Genomic DNA, 23,999 nt, shown 5'->3' on the forward strand with positions numbered 1-23,999 from the left:
AGTGCTAATGCCCCAGAATCAGCTCCTGGAACACTACAGAGAATGAGTTACAAGTTCTATACAGGTTAATGTCTCATCAGCCTTAGCTCCTGGACACAGGAAGAATGACTCAGCCTAGAAGTGGAGAGGTGGGAGATACCTAGAGATTACACAGAGATTTCATTGCATGACAGTTGTAGTTCCATGCTGTAATTTATTCCAAAAGCATTTCTCTCGCAGAAAATTTTTGAATAAAGCAAAAAATGTCACTTCAGACTCTGGTGAAAAGATAAAACCCATAAAGAACAGTATAACAAGTCAAGTTTTAATAGATTTATAAAATTCATATATACAAAACAGTAAACTAAGTCACCAAAGCTATAAAATACACTTTTTACACATCACAATATAATTTTATCTAGTACACAGTTTTCATAAGTTGAAACTATTACAGCAAGTAGCTGCTTCTATCACAGATGCTGTTTTGGTGCTAGAAAGACACTTATGTGAGCAGTCTGGAACTGTGCTTTTACTTCATGCATTTTTCACCTTCTTTTAGTTTGTCGCTGTTTTTTAAGTACTTTCCTGTGAATTGTTTAGAAAATTAAGGCTAAACTCAGGCCTTTGTTGCCCAATGCAGTGAACTGGTTTAAAAAAAGACTGATATTGCATAGTATGTGTGTTAATGCATAGGCACCAGAGAGCAAGTACATTGCAGAATAGAAGATAACATTACTTGGCTTCCTAAGCTACGTGGTCATGTCACGAGATAACCTGGTGTTTTGTCAGTTTGCTTTCGTACATATTGGTTCCACAAACAAGACAACTCATCCCTAGAGCAAGAAACACTAGCCATGTTCAGCACAGTCTCCAGAAATACTTTTTAATGTGTATCAACAACTCAAGCTCATTCCACATTCCAGGTAACAGGAGCTGTTCACTGGAGGGACGCTCGTTATCCTACGGAGAGTTAATGGCTTCAATGCAAACGGGAGTTTGAACACACATTTCCAAACCTTAGTCCATCAACCACCTTTCCAAGTCTCATGAGCTCCCAACAGATCACTTCTCTTCCACATCCCCCTTCTTCCCTTCTGTCTCCTCTCAGCCTTTGTGCCCAACCACCTGCACACGAGCTCAGCACAAGAGATTGACGGGAAGGACCGGCAGAGAATCCACACCACTCCAAATCTGTCACTTCCCTCAAAAGATGCTCTCTCAGGTCCTAGTTCTTAAAAAATGTTGCTCTCCATCTCATGCTCTCCATCACATGTAGTTTTTATTCAAATAATGGAAACAGCCTCTTACCCAGGTCTCTTACCTTCTCATGCTCTGGTACTTGAAGAAAGTTTAAGAAGCTGTCAGGAAGGAGTAAGATGCACTGTCTGGCCAGAGATCTGCATAGTGTATTTTAGTAAAAATTGAGTTTTAGCACCCAGTTATGAACAGATGAAGAGAGATTTACAATGGCAGGGCCAGCCTTGCCAGCCTGCTGTTCTTAATTCACAGCCAATAGCTCTCTGGAGTCACTCAAAGCTTTTGGGTCAGTGCAGATGGCATTTCACTTCAATACAGTCAGTCTTCAAGCACCATCAGCTTTTGGGATCTGTTTAGAAACTAGCTCCCCTCTCCTGCTCCCTTCCAACATACTTTGGCTTTTTTTACCAGAATGCCCACCTTGGAAGTCAGTGCTGCTCTTTTTTTCCCCCTCTGACTGAGTATTTTCACACCAGACAGAAGATACGACTTTCAGATGAATGCCAAGAGCTGGGCTGTGACACAGTTCCTCAAGCCAGGCACAGAACCACTAGCACTGACAATCTAGTACCTCCACACTCCCCACCCCATAAGAAAACAAGCATAGACACACAGACAAAACTTCAACACCGCTTTCCAAATGCCATTAGAAAGACAAAAATGTCAAGAATCGAGCTGAGCTGCCCAACCACCAAGATGAGCACAGGGACAGCATCATCTGGTAACACAGCAGCAGTTTCAGCTTCAAATGTCCTGGCTTTTCTCATTTCCATCTATGTAAAAAAAGATTAGTGTTAAAACAAAGAAGTGCCCACTTCACAGCACAAAGCAGAGATCACTCCAGCTAATTACAAAACAGGTATTATTAAAAAGCACTAGGTTTTGTATTGTCTTACCAATTATTCCTCACTAGGCTAGACAGTCCTCATCTAGAACTGTGGGGAGTCAGTATTAACTCAGGCCAAGTCTGGCCCAGACCATGCCAGTCTTCCTGATCCATAATGGATGCTCCCTAAAAAAACTGTTAAAAGCTCATTTACAAAAGTAGGCACAGATGTTTTATAGTTGCTACTGAAACACCCCCACTCACCACTTTGTGTTACAGAATTGGAGTATGAGGTAAAGAGTTGGCAGTGCTATATTAAACCCCTGACCACACCACGTGATTTTATACTAGAAAAAGGATATAGAAAAGAGGCTACAGCTAAACTTACAGTTCTTGTCATGAGAGATCAGGGTTTGGCTGACAAGACAAACTGCACTGTGTGGAGGTGTTGTTGCATATCATGTTTGTCTCTCAGGCTGGTGTGCATCAAATCATCCATCAATCCAGCAGGTACTCCTGAAAATTTGATGACACAAGCCAAGCTAAGTCAGGTGTGAAAACCCACTACTTGAAAATCAGAGGGGCCTTTTACAGAAATCCTGTAGGTCCATGCAGCAGAACAACTTTTTTTTCCCAGAAGTAAAGAGGTACATGCATAGAAAAGACTCCAAAACATAAGTTAATGTAAGTTTAAACATAGTTAATACAAAGACACCCATCCAAAGGCAGCTGAGGACTTGTTCTCTAAGATGCTGTTCTGTGGAAGGCAGCTGTGGCTCACTAAAGAAAGCTGCTGGTTTCTCCAGCAGTTCCGTTTCTATTCCTTTAATTTCTTCAATTCCGTAATTTTTTGCAGGTCACAGTAACCAGGATGGGTGAATACCTGGGGGCATGAGGCCATGGGGATGGGGGGACAACACATCAGCAGGATGGGACACACTTTTCAAATGCACTGTTTTTCATACCATATTCTAGCTCTCCTGGTGGAATTCCATTTTTGTCTGCAGTGCCATGGACAAATGAGTTCTTCCTACTCCATCTCCCTACAGTTCCTTTGCTATTAGTTTCTCCACTCTGCCTGCCTGCCTGCCTGAGGCTTCAGCTGCCTCAGAAAGCCTGGAAATTATCATCTTCAGGAGCTCCTTTGCGCTTGTAACATGCCTAGTTCTAGGTTTTACACAGCAATAATTGAAAAATATCAAATATAATAAGTCAAATAATCTATGCTGCCATGCTTAATAAGATCAATTCTTTGTATCAAACTGAAAGAATCTTTGAGTTGTAAAATTGAGTGGCCAGTAACTTCAATTCCATAAACAACATTAATTTTAAACATTAAGAACCACTTAATTTGTTTGAAGTGACAAGTGCCTATTAAATATGTCACTTCCAGAAAACCATTCTTCCTTTTTAATTCCAATTCCCTGTGTCACCTTGCAATGCATCCAAGAATTGTTCAGAGAATGACAGCACTGCAATCTGAAGGAATGGGACTGACTGACACATCTATTACCTTAAAGCCTGTTTTGAGGACAACAAATATAAAGTAGTGTTTGATAAATGACTCCCATTTAGTTAGTTTTTCTACTTAAACTGCAAGATTATGTAAGTCTCTCCCACAGGCACATGCTGGAAGCACTTCCTCTCTTTGTCCTCAGGAGAGACAACCTCCATCACTGGTCACTGACCCTGGGGTGGCAGAGGAGGGACAGCAAAAAGCTGCTTTTTTCTTCCTACCTAAGCTCTGCTTTAGTAATTAACTGATTTACCAAAACATGATTTTCTGGCTTTACTATACTACAATTTACCTTGAAAAAACCCAAACACAAAACCCTCAGTTGTGGCAAGAAGTGGAGTGTATTTTGCAGAGAAAGCTGACACTTAAAAAATCCCCCCACGTCCTTTTTACTCATGGGCCACCAACTTGGCAAACTTGAAAAGTGCTTGACTTCTGCAAAAAGAGTTTCCTGATCTTGGTTTCCTACTGTGATCCATCACTATCCAAATTTGACAGAACACTGAGCCCACAGAGCCAAACTGCTGACTGGCCCCTCACTTAGGCCCATTCCATCAATAAAAAGAAGAAAGGCAACAATGGGCCTAAGGTGAGCAAACTGGCTCCCTAAACCTGACTTAGTGTGCAAAACTGCCATATCGTAACAAAAAAAAAGCTTGAGAGCTCAATATGAGATATCTCATGCTGTTTCTTTTCCAGGTGCAGATTTTAAGTTACTTAAAATAAAAGCTGCATTATTAGCTCTGTTGAGAGTTTTAAATCCGTAAGGTGACCAAGGATACAAAACCATGGATGAGTGTCAAGAGAAAAACAGAACAGGAAATTCCAAGCTATGCCTCCAGATAAAACTACAGTAGATTCAGACAAAAAAACTGAGGTAATTCTTGAGAAAAAATACAGTTGAAAGGGAATGTTTAACTCATTTGAGAAAACAAGCATAATATTAACCCATCTGGAAAATTTAGTGAAAGAATAAAGCTCACAGCAAACTAAGAACTGAAGTCAAGTCAACCTAGAAGTCAGGTCAGCCCACAACTGCCTTGTCTTTCCCAGTGTCTTGTGTGAAGTGAAAACCACTACCAAGAACTCAGAAAACATCTGACAGCTTTGAAAGCAGCCTTAGCCTTCAGCCAAACAAATGGGCTTAGAGAAACCAACCTCATGCGATGAGTAAACTTGTCTGCATCACGCCGTGTTGGAACATTTACCTTTTCAAATGTAATAATCTTAAGATTTTCCTCCCATCTGAATATTAAGAGTCACAACATTATTCTCCTTCAAGGTTAGAAATGAATAAATATTTAAAAAGACAAGTTGGTCCTGGCAAAATAAGACTTGTTGCAAGGAAACTAATTCCTGTTTAAGTTTGCTCAAATTTAAGTTAGATTTTCCCATCTGCAACTTTTCAGTTGCTTCTTACCTCAGGACTGTGCCAGTTACAAGCACTGACACAGCCACAGCTTTTCCACTCTGGAGCCTGCACAAAGAAAGCCAAGGGGCTGCTACATCAGGCAACTACACAAAAATACTGATATGAACATCTGCAAGCTTCAGAGGGGAAGAAAGATTCCAGATTTTATCCAAATTAACATGAAAGGACAACGGAACGGGACTTTTCTTTGACCACATTTCCCATGGGATTACCAGCTGAAGTAAAACATTGCTTGTTTTGACATGCCATTACAGGCTCAAAGGGGATAAGAACTCCAGGGAATCTGCTGACTTTTTATGGGTACAAACAGCCCTTCAGGTTTTATTCTTGGATAAAAACTATGACAAAAATTGCACAGTAAACTATGTTTGAGAGTTACCTAAAGGAGAGCACTACAATATCTTCGGTTTGCCCATGTACCCCACTGTAGTAGAAAAGATTCAATGTCTGTACACAAAAAAGGCACCTGACAGAGATTGAGAGCACAAGGAAATTCAGAGTTCAGATCAACATTATTCACAGCCTCTTACCATTTTACACACAAACCACTGCCCAAAACTGGCAACTCCAAACTCAGCTGTGCTCAGAGTTACATGTGCATTACTATAGGCTAAAGATCCCATTAAGACACAGATTAAAGGCTAATTTTACAGCAAGGTCTTGCTGTCCAAACACATCAGTGCAGCTGGAAAAGCTGGGATCTCTAGGGTGCTCAGTCTTCCTATAAGGTCAGCTGTTGGGACTAATCAAGCAGCTGCTGTGCTACCAAAACCTTTGCTTAAGAGTTTGATCAGCTTTCAAACCTGTGAGTGTAGATGAAGCCCTGTCCCACGAGATCCTGAACCTTCACACACGCTGCCCACTGTGAGAACAGTGCTGGGTTTCCATGGAGTACATCTCACTCGAGCACCCACTGTGCAGATATGTGGTTGGGTGCTCCAGCACAGGCTGCTTCACCAAGGAAATCAGTTTTCCTATGATGGAACAACCTTCACCTATAGTGCAAAATAAACCCTTCTCCATATCAGCAAGGCTTCAGCTTCCCATCCCATTCACTCCAAAACGAGTTTCCTTACACAGCTTTAGATTTCTGCCTCAGGAGACTCAGGCAAAACCTTCAGACAGGAGCTGTGCATCCACCTCGGTAAGTGGACTGTAGACCCTTGGCAAAGCTGAACACGCACACAAGATCTGGTTATATTCCTAAGGGTTAACAACAGAACTTCCATTAACATTCTCCAATACAGCTGCCAATCTCATTATGTTTAGATTAGTTTGATCGATTCAGCACCTCCAAACTACAAAAAAAAAAAGGCAGTTTGTACGACTAGTGTCTCTGAAAAATGAGCATATTCACTTAAAACAATGTGTCTTCCATACATGGTTTGTCAGAGATTTCTTTTTTTCTAAGAAGGCAGAAGGTGGTTGTGTTGTTCAGCGTCCCAAAATTGGTACAGAACCTACCATGGCCAGGGTTCAGTAGTGTTTCTAGTCCAAATGATTCAGTAGCTAACATCAATATGTGACTCCTCCGGCCTATAGCTCCTGTTTGGACTGGCTAGTTTACAGCATTCCTGAGCCAAGTAATTCGCATGGGTCCTACACCGCATGCAAGGGCCATAAAGAAAGGATAAAAACTTTGATCTAACCCTCCAGCAAAATTGTAACAGAACACTGGCTGCTCTCCTTCACTGCAACATGATATCCTTCAGGTTCTCCTGCAGGATGGTGTCCTTCACGGCGTGGAACACGAAGCGGATGTTCTCCGTGTCTATGGCCGTGGTGAAGTGGTGGAAGAGCGGCTTGGAGCGGTTCCTCCTCTTCCTGTCGAAGCACTGCACCAGGTAACGCTGCACGTCCTCCAGCCTGTGAGGGTCGCCCTTGAAGTCCGAGAAATACTTCTTAATGCTGACAGTCTTTACCTTCTCAACGAGAAGATCCATCTTGTTGAGGAATAGGATAATAGAAACGTTAAAGAAAAGCTTGTTATTGACTATTGTCTCAAAGATATTCATGGACTCCACGAGTCTGTTTGTGCGCCTGTCTTCCATGAGAACCTGATCGTATTCGCTGGAGGAGACCATGAACAAAATGGAAGTTATTCCATCAAAGCACTGGAACCACTTCTGACGCTGAGATCTCTGTCCACCTACATCCACCATCTTGAAAGGAATTTTTTTAATGATGAAATCATGCTCTACGATCCCCTTCGTGGCTTTTCTGGCCAGCAAAATATCTTGTTTGCTGGGGAAGTAATTCTGGAAAAGAAAGGAGAGAACTGTCAAAAGGAGTTCTTCAAAAATGCTGTCCAAGGCCAGAATACTGAAGTAATGAGTAAAATCATCAGGAGCCATGCTTTTTAAATTATCAGGTGAACAATGAATACTCAGTTTTAAAATACTGGACTGTTGACCATTTAGCTCAACACTGGTGAACATCTAGAAGACCCTGAGACATATACAATAAAAATATAGGACTAATCCACTTGTTCACATTTTTATCCTCCAAGCCTCTTGTTTTCAGGCTGAAGTCTATGTTTTCATGATCAAATTCTTAGCTAGTGTTATTTGTTATTTCCACTTAGTGTTCAATAAAGCAGATCACCAAGTCATCACAGAAAGGATTTTCTTTTTTAAAATCTAGTTTTTCACAGTTTATTACTCTTAAAAAGACCATCTCAAAAGCTTTAGTGGAAATACTCCTTCCAGGTTTACACCCCCATGACCAGTGAGTACAGCAACACATTCTACCATAAGTTGTGGTCCAACCTACCACTGTAGAGAGATTTGTTCTTCAGCAGCTAATCACTGTTACTATTTGGGAAAATCATCTTCCTTCTTTCCCTTCCAAGTCTCCTGACAGATGTTTCCATTATGGATTTTGAATCCTAGAAATGCTAGTAATGTCTTTAATTCTTTTAAGGTTCCGTTCTGCTACCTTAAGTAGCACCAGCCACATCATGAAAAGTGAATGAGATCCAGAGACTGTGTAGAAGGGCTGATAAAAGAAAATATGTGCATAAATACAACTTCCACGATCTGTCAAAAACGATTAAGCAAATACTAAGCTTCACTTTCATAGGCTGAAGTTTACTATTTCTGGAGAAAGAACACTGGAGTTATTTACTACAATATTATTTTAAAAACAACAAAAAACCCCAAACAAAAATCAATGATCATTGCACACCCAGGCTTCCACTGTCTTCTTTGAGCTCTCTGGTTCAGAAAGGGAAGGTGGTGTCTTACCATCTGACCGATGCGATCCAGGTTATCCAGGAAGTATTTCACCGATTCACCCTGTGGAAAAGGAAAGAGATGGGAACTAAGCTTGTTTCTAGGACAGCAAATCCAATTGAACTAAGGCCTTTTCACTTTCCAGCATGCACTGAGGGCTAACAGAGCAACATCACAAGTGGAAGCTTGGACACCATCCCGATACACTTCAGGGGCTGGAACAATACAAGCATTACAGAACCTAATTCACAAAGTGCTGATAAGCAAGTGGAGCTGCCATAATATAGTACTAACGTGTAGGAAAGGCAGAATTTTTTCTAAATGCAGTTCTCTATTAGGTCTAGAGAGATCAAAGTTGAGTAGAGATTTGAATAAATGCTCAAATCTATCCAGTACATCTTCACAATGAAAAGGAAGTGTCATTAAAGTCAGTTTTTTGACTTAAAGAATTAGGGTTTTTTCCCCTTGTAAGATGAATGCAGTTAACTGACACTGAGTGGGAGTAAAACGAAACACATTTCTAAGAAACCAATGTATTTTGTTTAAAATTAACAAAGGCATATCCTAGACTGAGTGGCACATCTTCAGGAAAGAGAAAGATTTAAGTCACTCACAATTTGTGATGATTTAAGCTAGACTTGCTTGTCAAAAACACATGAAAAAAAGGAACATTCTGAAGGACTTGTTCTTCTACAGACAGCTTCCCTTTTAGGCTCAAGAGTTTAACAATGTATTTGCTCATCTTGTACAAAGTTTACCAGTTATATTGAGAAGAAATAGGCAGCATTTACAGGGAAAATGTATTCTTGTGTGAAAATTTCCTCTTGCATAAGAGGTTTGTGCAGACTGCTCTGGGGTGAAACTCTCCTTCAAACACTTCCCCTGCATTTCTTCAGATGAAGATCTGTTCAGTGAGAAATTATTCTTCATTGTCCAGGACATGTGTCTTGCAGTTGTAGCCATGTAATGAGAGTGATAAAATGAAAAATCCTGCTGCCTTTTAATAATTTTAGGCAGCAAAACAAATTCTTTATCACAGTTGTGTCAGCAGTGACCAAACTGACCGTAGATGCCCTCACCAAGTCACTAATTCAGAATGGAACTTTCTCCAAGTACCAGCTCAGACTCCAAGAGCAATATAAATTCTTAAATCACACCTTCTCCTCGACACCACGGGCTTGAGGCAGCAGAACAGAATTATTCCCCTACAGTACAACTGTAAAAAGATGCCAAGACAACAGTTCATTGTGAGGAATCAGACTGGAGATCAGAGGATTCAGGGTATCACACAAGTACACACTCCCAGCATAAGGCACAGACAAAAAGGAGCTGGAGCTGATTATTTCCTAACATTTAAAACTAAAAGTGTCTTTTCATAAAAGAGAGAGAACACAGTATTTGCAAAAAAGACTACCATGTATCAACAAAAGATTTACAGTGGATTGCTAGCAGAACAAATTATCTTTTTTTTTGAGAGAGTGGTAGTGGGGGGGGGGAAAGTTTCCAAAGAACAATTGCTCTAAGAGCTTCCTTACGATCATGAATTTTCATAAGGTGAAAGTAATTTCCTGTATTTTTTGGCACTCTGTGGATCAGAAGAGATATCACAGACCGCATGAATAAGAGAAAAGGGCTTCCTGTACAGCATTAATCATGTTTGGGAGATGGGAGAGCCCCAAAAGAAAAGATCACTGAAGCTACAAAAAACCCCCTTCTCTCTCTATTGTGCTCTGTCCCACACAGTGTCTTTAGATGTGCAAAAATACTGCAAAGGGGCCATCTCTGATACAGCTTCTTCCTATTTTCTAGCAGGAACCCAGTTGCTTTAAGAGGCCTTGCTGTCCATCCACCCTCCCACGCGGAGCAGGAAACAGCTGGATGCCTTAAACTGCTGGGACACACAGGCAGGATCACCTGATTTACAGCTTCTGCCTCCCCTATTTCCCACCCCACACATCAATCACTTGGACATTGTGCACATTTATAAGAAGGTAAGAAAATAAACTGATTAATGAAGAAAAAAATGTTCATTTTTGCAGGGATTTAGGGAAAGCAGGCTTCTCTAGTTTCTTACACGGCTCTTCCTAACGCTCCAATTAAGCCAAGTTAATTAACTCTGGGAAATTTTAAGCAGGAATTGCAAAACACTTGGAGAGCTGGGTAACCAAGTCAGGTTGCTGGAACAGGTGTGAGCACCATATGCACGATCTGACAGATCTGAAGGTGCCTGAATATTCTCTTCTAGCACAGAATTCAAAGACACCCAAGTACTTAAGTCAAAATATCTGTTTCCAGTCAAAACAACAAACCCCCAACAAGCTCCAGAGGGTCTGAAGTTAAAAAAAGCTCAAAACATTAAAGCACACAAACATGAAGGGAGGAAAACCACCCGCCAAAAAGCTCCCAAAACAACAACAACCCCAAGCCCACCGCACACACTGAAAAGCTGCTTTAATGATCCCCTGATTAAGTCCTGAGTTAGGGCCTACGGAAGGGTGGATTCAGTTCCCGCTCCAAAGGCTTCTGGAATAACCTTGCCCTACATCTTAGTCAGATTCACAGAAAACTGGGATGTTCTGGGAAGTGTGTGGGGCATTTCAGTTCATCCACAGGCAGCACACACAACTGATTCAGCATTGACTTGATGAGCAACTTGTAACATATGTAAACGAGGAAATTACGGAAACTCCAGGTTTTACGACTGTTCTGTGTTAGTATTTTTAATCAGAACAATTATACTAACTGAACATTCCTTTCTATTCCAATTTTTCCTTGGCATCCAGAGAAAATAGACAGCAATATTAATCAGATCTAGAAGGCAAGTTTATTTAGCTTTACATCAAGGTGCACTTGAATGCAGTTTTGAATGCCATTGATAAATTATTATTTATGCAAAGCTACCTCGTGCTTCAGGTATTATAAACCCATACAAATGTCTGTGGATATTTATATGTATGTATATAAAAATACACACCCACAAAGAGTTTATAAATCAAAGCAGATTTTCCATTCAAGGCAAATTATTACCAAAATAAAGTATCAGCTGCCCATCTCATGTTGAATTATTTTTTTCTCTTGACACTGACCATAAAGAAGCTGGTTTGGCTCTTTTGGGGCAAATTCTTAGTGTTTCTCCAATATCTGTCTGACCATTCAGCTGCATTCAAAGCTGGCTTAGCACTTCAAATGCTCTCCTTCTCCAGATCTTAGCTAGTTATTTCTGGTTCACCAGCATGACTTCCTATAAAAGTGGCAGCAAATATTTGCAATTGATTCATCAGATACTAAAAATATCTTTATGCAGATTGATGACTCCAGTTTCAGTATTTTAACAGTTCTAGTGAAAAAGAGATTTTTAAACTCGCACTCTATTTTAAGCCACATTTGCAAGTAGCAAAATAGAAAGCACACAAAGTTATTTATACTATATGTATATTATTTATACACTATATGTGTATTTATACTGAATGTAAATACCTAAATATAATCACTTCGTGGTGTGTTCACTTAAAAAAAACAAACAAAAAAGGTCCAGGTCAGACCCTTGACAGGCTGGTGTTGGGAGAAAAACTGTTGCAGCTCAAGAAACTTCCTTAGATCAATGACATTCATAGAAGGTTGTTGAGCTTTTCAGAAATTAATAAAACTCAAATCTTGTTGTATTTTGCTGTTAGTACACTATTTCCTTTAAAATATATTCTAACAATATTCATAAATAACGTTAAAATCTGAAAGACTTTTAATTTCACCCATCACAGTACTTAGATAGGAAGCCCCATCGCGTCACAGTCCCAGCAGAGTCTGCCAGCGAAGCACACGTGCACTGATATTTCTTATTTAATTCATCTTTATCGAGTAGTCCATTAGTATTTTCACATTTGAAAGTTTTAACAGCAAAGCCTGAGATGACCATCATGTATGTGGCTGTTGACACAAACCAGCTTAGCTGGTTTTGGTTTTTTTTTTTAATCCTCCTTGATTATAAATCAAGATGTCCAAGCGTTGTCCTGCACAGGGAAGAGTGACCTCTGAGTTATGAATTTTACATAATTCAGACAGTCCTTTTGAGTGCACCAGAGCACAGACCATTAGTCCTGAGCTTCTTCTCCCCACACAAGAGTTACCACAAAGGCCTGGCTGACTCATCCTCTCAGTGCTAATCTCCTCTCCCTCTGCAAGACATATCCTCTGAGTAACAGTTTTGCCAACTGGGAGTAAGAGAAGGAGTAAGAGATGCTGTTCCCATTGTTCAGTAGGATGAGTCACTGCACATCTGGGAACTGGGAGAATCAAGAAACACAAACAGAAGGCCTGAAATGAGCCCACAAGTTCCACAATGCAGCATCTCTATTGGATTTTTTTTTCAATTATTATTTTTTTAACTGCCCTATCTGCAGTATGAAGTTTGGTGAAGCCAGACAAAATAGTACAATTTGTTTAAAAACTGACTGGTCGAGGAGAAAGGGAGGAAAGTTAAAATGTAAACATAGATGCCTGCTTCCTGAAATAGTCCTCTGAAACTCTTTTTATATGCTAGATTATTTTGACCACGGCATTCTCAAGGGGCAAAAGCCATGAAATTAAGGAATTTTTAATCTCTATATTTTGTACTATGTTAATGCCATCTTAACATTAGCTCCAAACATGTCACCATGAAAATAACTAATTGAATTCAACATCCCTGTCCCTTCAGGCTACATTGGGAGCACATAGGAAATCTCCACACAGAAATATTATAACTAATCTGGCATTACTTCCTTTGCCATTGATAGCCTCATTTTGGGCAGGGTTCCCAAGCAGTATTCATTTCATGAAAATAAATGCACAACAGATCGTATGCAGATTACTTTAAAATACCCACAGAAACTCAGTAATAAGACATGTTCTGCAAGGCCAGAATTTATCAACTTCTCACTCAGCCAGTTATTCAAAGTGATTCTTGGTCAGATCATAAGGGGCAGTGAAACATCCCAGTGTTCAGTTCCCTGAAATACTGGCTCATTTCAAACTTTTCCTTCTGAAAAGCAGTTCCTCTGAATTCTGCTCTGAACTAAAAAGACTTGAAAGGGGACCCTGTGTTCCAAATTGGCTTTTTTCCTTTCCTTGTCCCAAGGCCTTTTTGACATAATATTAATTTAGCCCTTCCTGATCATTCTGTCTCTGGCTGCTAAATTTAGAGTGTACAATTTAAGGTAGACCTGTCAGTCTCAGCTTGTTTCAGATGATGAATTAAACCACACACAGGAAGGAAATGCTACGCTTCAAGGAAGCATAAGATACACATCTAACAGAATTCCCATAATGGAGATCCAACAGGAGTCTCACAAATACCGCAAAACACCCAGAAAAACAGATATTTTAATTGCCACAAACTGCAGCTGAATCTGCAAGGTGAAAGAACAGTGATCTTGCACTGTTGGGAACCTACCCTCTGCTCAGGAGCTGTAAAACATTCAGCAGCAGGGCTGAGAAACACAGAGGAAATCCAGAAGGACACCTGGGAATCCTCCCAGCCTTTAAGCTCTGAGATCTCAAATACACAAATACAATGGACTTAAAGCACTGACAGGTAATTTCACCCAAAGCTGGCCTTTATATAAGGCACCATTCCATTAGGGCTGCCAGAGACACATACAGACAGGATGCAAACTTGCAACCAAAACCTTTGTTTTTCAAACACCAAGACATCATTTTTTCCAGCTTTCCTGGGATGTCAATCATCTGTTGATTGTAAGAAATTTGAGTGTTACTATTTCAGATGTTTTATAAAAGCAAGAGGCCCAAGGGAAGAGCAAGGTTACGAGCACAGGCCGGATAAAATAACCAGGAGACAAACCTTTGAAAATGTTGGAGATGTTACATCAGCCAAGTTTTTAGAACCCAAAACCTCACCAGAAAACAGAGATACAGGAAGGACTTTCTTTAGTGAGCCCTACTGGACACAAGCAGCAGGTTTAACATCCTGCCTCCAGAACACACACATCCTTTGGAAGTGAGCACAGGGACACGGCTCCAGGTTCCACACCCTGGTTCTGTCCAAGGGCTAAAATTCGCATGAATTTTAGAATTTTTTGCAACAACAAACAAACAACTCCCCCTTCCCAAACCAGCAGGCTCCTTCAGCACATTATTTCTAAACTTGCACTTCTTTTCAGCCTCACTGGTAGCAGGGCACGGATTCACTACAGCCAAAAGCTGTTCTCTTCTCTGTGACAGCTGATGAATTAAGTATTATTTTCCAAAGAGGTGAGCAAGTCTGGGCTTGTTCAGAATTCCCTCCGAGGATGCTGAAGTAACCTAAATTGCCCCAAAAAGCTGATGCCCATTACACCATAATTCTGTTCTACATCCTGTCTGGGCACTGACATTTATTGACACAAGACAAACATTAATTTTTCATTCAATCACCAGCTCCAAGGCAGAGACCAACCACTTCTCCATATTTAAGCTGTACAGAATTTTAACTATCAAATCTCTCCAGTGTTATTTAACTTCCTCCTTAACAACAGACTGAGCTCCTGGCTCTTATCCAGCAACTCCAGGGCTTATCCAAGTTGCTGCTATCTGTACCCTACCAACACACCAACTACAAAAAAGTACCATTTGGTTCTAAACTTCTAAAAATTACCTCTTCTTTCTACTGCCCAGTTGTACAGCAGAGGTATCAGATGTTGAAGTCTGAAAAGATTTTCAAAATTCACTATTTGTCAGCTCAGTACAAATGGACAATAGAAGAATTGGTTTGTACATGTGAAGATGGGTTTTTATAAACTCATTCTACCTGACATGGCCAATCAGTGTGATTTACAGCACATGGATAAAAAAAAATAGGTGACAAATATGTATTTGATTTTCCCCACGAAGTTTAGGCTAATCTGAGCTCCCACATCAGTGCTAAGATTTGTGGATCCTCGTGACTGGAATTCTATCCACAGCTAAGAAACACTCCTAACAGGAGCAGAGTTCTTGTGCTGAAGGGTGACTCTTAAGATGTGTTAGCTTTTTCCAGAAATCAAGCACAGCAATTCTTTCTCAAAGTGCTGCAAGGGAAAAATGAAGTTACATTTTTTTCCTGAAATGCTACGTGTTTCTACATCAACAGGATGTAGATGAGATAAATTACTTTTGGTGCTATGTTAACAATTCTGTCCATTTGTCTCAAATATGCACAACAGCAGCAATGCTTCCAGCAGGAAAGGGACTTTCTGTTAACAGACTAAGGCAGGCTCATCCTTCACTCTAAGCTTCAAGAAACATTAACAAAAAAAATCCCTATTATTTTGATTTTACTCCTACTTACTGTCTTCATCACTGCTGTTCCTGCTTCCCAGATTTGCAATGACTGGAAGAAAAACAGGTGCAAACAGCAGAGAAAACAGTACTGGCCACAAAGAAAACACAAAGATGCAGAGTGCAACGCTAACACGCGAAATTTTAGCTTTGAAAACATAAATCTAGAAAAATCCTTAACCAAACTTGCACATTAGCCACTGACTTGCAGCTAAAAAGAGCGAAGGAGCGGATGCAAGAGGATATGTACCAAATTCACGTGGAAGAATGTGTTTAGACAATGAGGAGAGTTTGACTGCTGTGTCCAACATCAGCAGCGAGCCCGGCTCGCACACACTCATCCTGGCACGACTGGGCGACAGACCTACTCATAAGCATCTCATGAAAGGATTCCTTCCTGTTTCCCTGCCAACTGTCTGAGGGAATACATTGTCTGAGGCTGCTGCCAGAGCCCTTTCATCTCACACACCGGAGGTTCTCCGTGAAGCTGAACGAGCACACGCCAGCCCAGCTCCTCACTCCCGGCGCAGTCGGCTCCACGCCCCAGTGTGGGCAGCTGGGAGCTGCACTGCTGCCACAGCTCCAGCAAAGTCCTGAGCTGAAAAAGGAAGGATGGGTCCAAGATTCTGGCCAATCACTAGTAAATTATCCCGTTTATTCTCAGTGGGCAGCTGTCATGCAAAAACGGGCATTTTCAACTAACATGTCAGAATTTAGAAGCAACAGGATGTTTTTACATCACCGGGAACGACGCGCAATCCCGTTAGTCTGTGTCCCAGTCCTGTGCTTTGTTCCCAGCAGAGCAGTATGAAAACCTGAAACTTGCTTTGTTTACAGAAGACATCTGCAGAACTAGAATAGACACTGACAATAAAAAAGTACCTTCTGAATTAATCCAGTCAGCAGTACTGACTATCTGATCAAGACGAAATCACAAGTTTACCAGCGAGTTTCCCTTCCAAATCTTATCAGATCAAGGGATGGGAAATAAGTATCTTAGATCTTGTGGGCTGAAAAGGCAGCTAACACCAGCCATCAGAGAATGTTGAGCTTGGACTTTTCCATGGCAGGTGGCCAGCTGGAAAACTAAGCAACTTGGATGCACTTACAAAAGGCATAACCTTGAATATCTCGCAGAACGATGCTTCCTGCTCCACTTACACACCAAAGATCTGCTGCAGTGCCCTACTGCTCCACTTTCTGTGGAAATAACAGCTCAGACATGTTTTACTGAAATTTGTCCATGTCTGGTGTTAAAAGGTGACTATGAGGATTGGAAAGTGACATTTATCCCTTATAATGCTTTAAAAATTTGGTTTGAACAAGATTTTCTCCTTTTGTCTGTATGTATTCAACCAAGAGGTTTTTAGATGCAATGAAAATTACAGTCCTGAAAGATTCAGAAAGCTGCTCAGTATGTGAAAATTAGGTTTTAGGTGGAACTCAACTGACATAAAATGCAAGCTAAGTCTTAGTTGCACTCAGGTGTGCTATTTAACAGTTTGATTGCTATAAAATCAAGTGTGTAGAGAATAGAGTGCAGAAAAAAAATTAAATTCCACCTTGCTGACATTACTCTGAATTTGTTCCCCATGCCCATTACCTCAGCACTTGGCAGGCTCAACCACAGAGAACACAAGGCTTGCAAGTCTGAGGGACTCCTCAAGCCAGTTTCCACATCTGATTTTCAAAATTCGTTTGGCCCAGAAACAAAAAACTCCTTTTTCCAATAATAGTTTGGTATTTGTTAATTCTAAGAGACTGACCAACTCTGAAGTTTATCAGCTGTTACTGTGTTTGCTTCCCCAGTGACTTTCAACTCAGTGGAAATTCAGAACACGCACTACCTTGCTCTCAGCACGACGTTACTCACCATCTTGTGTTCACTCACATCAAGACTTGTATTGCCTTCTACCAACTCTGACCTTTACACACACCTGTAAATCCCCCAGATCATGAGTGATCAAGTTGTCTCATGTTTCCCTCTGGAAGTGACTGCCCTCCCCACAACCTCATCTCTCCTGCTCCAGTGCCAGTGCCAGCCCCGTGTGTCAGGTCCAGCAGATGAATGAACCTCAAAAGAACTCTGGTGACCTGAAACAAACCTCAGTTTCCATTCACAATCAGGTTAAGTGTTCACTGTGATCAGACTTACAGTCATTATCTCAAAACTTGTTTTATTTATTCATATCTAATCACATCATACCAACTATTCTAAATATTCTTTCCTCTTCTAAAGACTGTTTTGGCATGAGGAGGGGAAGTTCTTCCAAATTTGCACTTAAACCTTAGCTCTACTGATACTTCAGTATGAAGGTTTCAGGCACACTGAACTGCTTTTTATTTATTTTCAGAATTTGTTCTCTTTCAGATCTGAAAAGAAATCTAAAGATGAAATAAGTGATTTGAAATAAGTGACAGGTTCCATCCTTAAGGCCTCATCCACACATAGAAATTAATCAAGCCCCAGTGGAAAATGAAGTGGGTTTAACAAACTTTTCCAAGCTGTTGAGCAGACTAGCCTATTAAAAAAAATCCTAATTAAAGCCTCAGTCACATCCTACTGAACTGCAGAGAGGGCAACAGTCCAGCCACGTGCACGGCCAGCTGAACTCCCTGCAACCAGGAATGCATGTGCTGGAACAGGGGAAAGAAGACAGAAAAAGAGGATAGAGTAGGTGGCTCTTTTGTCTCCGGCCCACATCTGACATCATTACTGATTCAGTGCTGTGCTCTGACCAGACTGAAACTACATGGATCAAAGTCTTGAATTCAGAGATGGAATTAAATGGGAAAGAGTTCCATCCATAAGCCACTGCTTTTTCAGTTTGAGATTTTACTGAGTTTTCCAAAGTAGAACTAAGCGAATATCAAGGAAAGCAAGTCAAATTAAGAGGCTTTGGGGGTGGGGTGGAGGGAAGACCTTCTAAGGACAAACACCAGCAGTTTGTTCAGGAGTAAAGCCAAGTGAAGCACAAGTCTGCCACAGTCTGACTGCAGGAATCTGTGTTGTATACAGAGGAGACATTTGAAAGGTGTCAATAAATTACTTCTCAGAGCAACATGTTTTCCACTTTCTCAAACAGAAAATCTTGCATGATGTTTCCAAGAAGTTTTCCTGCCCTCCTCCAAATACTAAGTCAATAATAGAGCAAAACAGGTTTACTCCACAGAGCTGCTTTAGGTATAGCTGCAAAATAACGAGAAGGTGGAGGCCATGCTGCCTTCTGCTTTTGGGACAGAAGCCTTCCAAGCTAGTGCAGGTCCAGAGAAAGGAGAAAGTGAAGTACTGATCGTCTTCTTTGAGAAGAGACCTCAACAACTCTGCTCCTTCCATCAGTGTTCAATCATCAGCTGGTCAGTTTGTGGAAGTACAGAGCAGGGAGATATTTTCTGCAACAGGATCACGTTCAGATGCGTCTTAAGTCATCCCATCTATGAAACCCTCCTCTGTTGCACAGCTATCATTGCACATAAACTCAGAAGTCAAAAGCCAAACACTGTGTTTCTTCCCTCCCTCTGCTCACCATGTCCTCCTCCACGTTCAATACCTGTGAAACAGAGCCTGGATTCGAAGAGTCCGAACATTTCAGATACTCAAAAAACTTGGAACGCTAAAATTTAAAAAACTAATTTTTGAGGTACAGGCATCTTATTAGGACCAGGAAAGATTTACAGAGGAAAGGAGCCATCATTTGGAAGAGGGATCAGTGAGACAAAGACATCGTTCCTTGGCATGTACCAGGTTAAGGCAACTCGTGATCACTTGTGATGCCACTTGCTCGTTCCTTCACCAACACCACAGCACATCCCTGCCTCAGCTGTGCTTACCTCAGTTGCAGGGTTGCACTCTGTCTCACATGAGCTTCCCAATTTACAGCAGGGTTTCCAAGAAAACCAGTTGTGCCAACATAAACAAGAGCACAATGCAAAGCAGAACTCCCCAAACCACCATTTCCTACTGTTCACCGTGATTACTCTGTCCCAGAGCTACAGCCCAAGGGGAGCTGTAAAACACTCCACGTTTAGGGCAAAGCAGGCTTGTCTGGGAGCCAGCAGGAGCAGGGGAAGAAACAGAAGAAAAGTAGGTTAAAGCCAATTACAAGCTTTTCAAGAAGTCATTGCAAAAAGATCAGGAGAGTCAGCAAGAACAGAACATCAAGTTACTGCTGCCTAACTATCCCACCTGTATCGTCCTTTTCAGTTTTCTGCCAGGTCCTGCCTTTTAAAGAACATGGGCTCATCGAACAGAATGCACTGTCACAGTGACAAGAACTACCTCAAATCTGTGTTAAGTATAAAAATACAGAAGATATGCCAATAAGACTTCCTCATAAAAACAGACCTAGTTTTGTTCATCTGTTCTTGTTACTTGTTCTTGATCCTACGTAGCTTCCTGTAAACTAGGATATTCAGGAAAGCCTGAAAGCATTCATTACCCATTATCCTATTAAATTCAGTGGCCCCTTTGAAAAATCCAAGCCTTAACCTCTTACTGCTTTTTCTCAAGGGAACCTTTTAGAGAATTTTTAAAGACACTGAAATCACCCTTGCTCGCTGTCCCAATTCTAGGTGGAGAGAGCACAAGGTTTGGCACCAATAAAAAGCTGAACTGGTACCAAAAGAAAGCTGAATTACTACAAAGAACATATAAATGAGGTGCAAAAGGCTGACTTGTAAAACTGGAACTTTCTGAAGTGCATTGTCAGCACTGCTGTTCTGAGCACAGAGCGAGCCACGTCAGGGACACAGATTGAACAAAACCAGTCACCTCTTCTTGTGCAGAGCCTTTTTTTTGGCCTAATTTCCTGAAACCAGCCACAGGGTCAGAAAGCTGCTATTATAGCACACAGCAAGCATCAGGAGCTCTCTCTTTTATTCCATACATCTAAGCCAGTCCTTGCTGGATCTTCAAGTAGTGGATATAGGTTTCATACACCAAAAACTTTGAACACCCATATCATGGGAACACAAACATTAAAGTCTCCTTTTCAGCTGTATCTTTGAGACTGAAGGGTTGAAACCAGTCTGACCAGTGGAGCCCTTTCTCTAGAAACCATATTCTTTGATTGTTTTTCAACAGATAAATATTAATATATGCGTCTCTGCATAATGCAGGTATTTTTATTCCAACTAAAAAGTTGTCCTTGTGCTACCATGGCTTTAATGTACACATATGCTCATTACCTAATATATGAGCTCTCTCCTGCTTCCACCAAATTTCAGTAGGAACTCTTCATTAGACTTCCCAAGTCACACAAAGGGTGCACATTTAAATGAGCCTAACTTTTCAGGCTTCTGGAATATATTTTCAACACTGGGAATCTCTAGGGAGATACCAGTTGCCAACTTTAAGGTCTCTTGAATTATTGAGATCCATTAGGAACTTTCTGAATATGAAATTAAATAGCATAATCAAAAGCTACAGGCTGCTCACTGGGCTGGATTTGCCTCTGCCCAGACCTTTCCTGCACACTAGAAAGGGATAAAGAGATTACTCCAGTGGTTTATAGCTGCAGTTGGGTACTGGCTCAGACAGCCTGAACTGAAAGTTTCCTTCCTTGTTTCTCACAGCATGTGCCAGCATTTCTTGATGGGAATGCAAAGATTAATTACAGCTGTACTTGCTCTGAACAAATCCTCATATTCAATACAGTCCTGCAAGATTTAGAGTAGCACTAATTAGGGCTTAGAACAACAATTCTGCAAAGACAGACACACCGAGTATTTTTTCTAATTATTTTAAGCATAATAAAATTAAAGCTCCTTTCCAGAAGTAGGGTGGCATTTATTCTCAAGAGCTGGGAGCCAAAAGAACTTTTCCAGTCTAAGAACATTAGATTTAGTGTTTCAGTGCTATTGCTGAAGGTTAAGACATCAAACTATAACTGCTTCCACACACATACAGAGAGATAAGGATGAGCACAAAATCTTTTGGGACACATAGACAGTTCTCTAATGAGCTCAATTACCAAGAGGCAAAGACAAAAAAAATTTTGTACTTGGCAAAATACACAGCAGTAAATCTTTAAACCAGAAAAATGGCAATCATTAGGCAAGATGCAAACTCTTCTAATGAATTTTCAACATGGGAGCTGTAAATATGAAGTTGTTTCTCTCATTCAGCTTAACCACACCAAAAATACAGTCAAGATGTATTGGCATCCAAGGGCCAAAAGCAAAAAACTCCTACAGGAAGCCTTACCCAGTACTGTAAAAATACCAGGCTTTTTAATCTACCTCCAAGACTAAGGAAGTTAAAAGGTAGGGCCACACAAAGTCTGAATTTCAGCCTTTTGGTACCCACAGACAGCAGGGCATTAATGAAGTGCATTAACTGTACATCTTACAGACTCCAGCAGTGATTTTACACAAAGTTTTGCTCTTTAAGTAAAATAAAAATTAAAAAAAAATGGAAAGTGCTGGGAATTCACTATACAGACTACTAGGACAGCCAGTAGCACAGCTCTTTTTATTCAGCATCCATCCCAGTTCCCATATGGTAGGCATATCAATTTCTTGTTATCCACTTATTTATTATGTATGATCTGCTCATTACTTTCCAACTTATCCTCCCAATTCCATGCAGGCTACATTTCATCCAGCTGTTGCACTTTGTCATAATCTAAGGCCAGGAGAAAATCATGACAGGAATCCTTTTTTTTTTTCCTTTTCCACAGAGAATTTAACACAGAGGATTTTAATGCTTGGTTAAGAACTCAGGTAGGTACAGTAACAGACTGCTGTTCTCTAACACTTTTCCATTTGCACCGTTTTAAAAAAAGTCATAACTCGTGACCTTTCTGGTTCTTATTATTTCTCTCCAATAGCAGAAAGTATTTAAGAATGGCTAATAACTGTTTTACCCATCACAGCTTTCTGCTTGAGAGAACAGTTCCTGTCCCTGAGAAAAGATACTGCACGAGTGGATTTTGCTGGAATTCAAAATGATTTGCAGTGTAAAACAATCCACAGCCTTTGATTCTCTGAATGGTTTTGAATCCAGTCGACTTTAAATGTAGTTCTTCTCACCTCCTGCTCAGTGGCACTTTAAGCTGAACTGAGACTCCCAAGTGCAGAATTCCTTCCTAGGGGTGACAGACAAGGTGACATCTCCAGCTCTGCCTCCTGCTCTCAGCCCAGTCCTCAGTTGGAATCTCTGATTGTCAAGACACGCTGGCACAGCCAAACCCCACACAAACGCTGCTCCAGGAGTTCTCTGGTGGCAGCAGGCCCATTAACATATCTCATTTAAGCATTTATTTTTAGAATACTGCAAATATATAAGGAGATTGAGGATATAACTCCTGTGGATGCAAACTGACAGACTCTAGAGTGTTAGCCAACACCCACAGAATTGTGTGTAAAGGTTTTTAATAAAACCCAAACTATAACTCACTGACTCTCACCTCCTTTAACAAAATGCCACTTTTGTTAGAGAGTTCTTACTTAAGACCCTGATCTGAAAAAATTTTCCTATTTGGTCATAGAGACAGGATTAGAAGCCAGGGACTCCAGCTGCTAATCCTTCCTGCTGCAGACCTGCCACGATGCTTTGCCGTGTTATACTTAAACAAGCAATTAACTTCTGCTGCTGTAGGAAGATGAGTCAGACTCCATAACTTGACCATAAACTTACGAGGTCCTGGGATCAGAGAACAGAACTAGAACTAAGAATTTAAATCTGGATCTCTGGCACTTAATTGCCACAATACTTGCCTAAAACTCTACTTAAATATTTAACTAAGGAGAAACATCTCCATAACTCTCCCTGTTGTATGAGTCCAGAGCAGGGTATTTTTCATGCTGCATTGATAAAATCTGCAATATAGTGACCTTTTAAATTAATCTTACATTCTATGTCAGATTAAGCCACTGTTTCAAAATTTTAACATAAGAAAATCAGATTATATAGGACTGTTACTATTATTTTTATAACAACAAGCAAGTGGCAAATTTAAGGGAAGGCTTAGGTTATATATATACATATAATACAGCATTATCATTCCTTACATGTCATAGCTATAATTCAGACAAGTCTATTTCCCACCCACTTGTTCACAATTAGCTTTAAAAAAACCCAAACCTTTTAACATTCTTAGATACAGACTTATACTTGACTTTCAGCACTAATGGTGCAATGCAATTATAAAGCATCAAGGCAACAGCAAATGTGAGTTTCTGCTTTGTAGCACTACTGTCAATCCCTTGGTTTTTAAAGAATTTTGTGGGTTGGAGTGGTATGGCCCATCCAGATCTAGAAAATTAAAAAACCCACATAACTTCCCCAGCAATAATTTAGTTTCACAGGAGTTCTGCACACTAGGAATGCCCGTGCAAAGCTCAAAAGCAATTTGGCAAAGAGTTGCTGCCTACTCCCAATTACATGCATTAAATGGTAACAAGATTTCCCAGGCTGGTGCTTTGAACAGCGTGGTTATTCCCTTTGTACAATTCCCCAGCATT

The 23,999-nt window shown here is 40.6% G+C and overlaps 1 protein-coding gene across 1 annotated transcript in view; it reads right to left on the bottom strand.

Annotated features, from left to right (window-relative positions):
* Nucleotides 1-282: 282 nt before the first annotated feature.
* The window catches only part of GNA12 (G protein subunit alpha 12), a 41,880-nt gene continuing 18,163 nt past the window's right edge, over nucleotides 283-23,999 (bottom strand). The window contains exons 3-4 of the mRNA XM_027738468.2: nucleotides 8,256-8,306; nucleotides 283-7,268 (exon numbers count right to left, since the gene is read on the bottom strand). Of these exons, the coding sequence (XP_027594269.2) occupies nucleotides 6,699-7,268; nucleotides 8,256-8,306 (621 nt within the window). The 3' untranslated portion in view covers nucleotides 283-6,698. The remainder of the gene's footprint in view (nucleotides 7,269-8,255; nucleotides 8,307-23,999) is intronic.

Source organism: Pipra filicauda, unplaced genomic scaffold (assembly GCF_003945595.2).
Source record: "Pipra filicauda isolate LSUMZ 115617 unplaced genomic scaffold, ASM394559v2 scaffold31_size4109673_pilon, whole genome shotgun sequence".
Lineage (NCBI taxonomy): Eukaryota > Metazoa > Chordata > Aves > Passeriformes > Pipridae > Pipra > Pipra filicauda.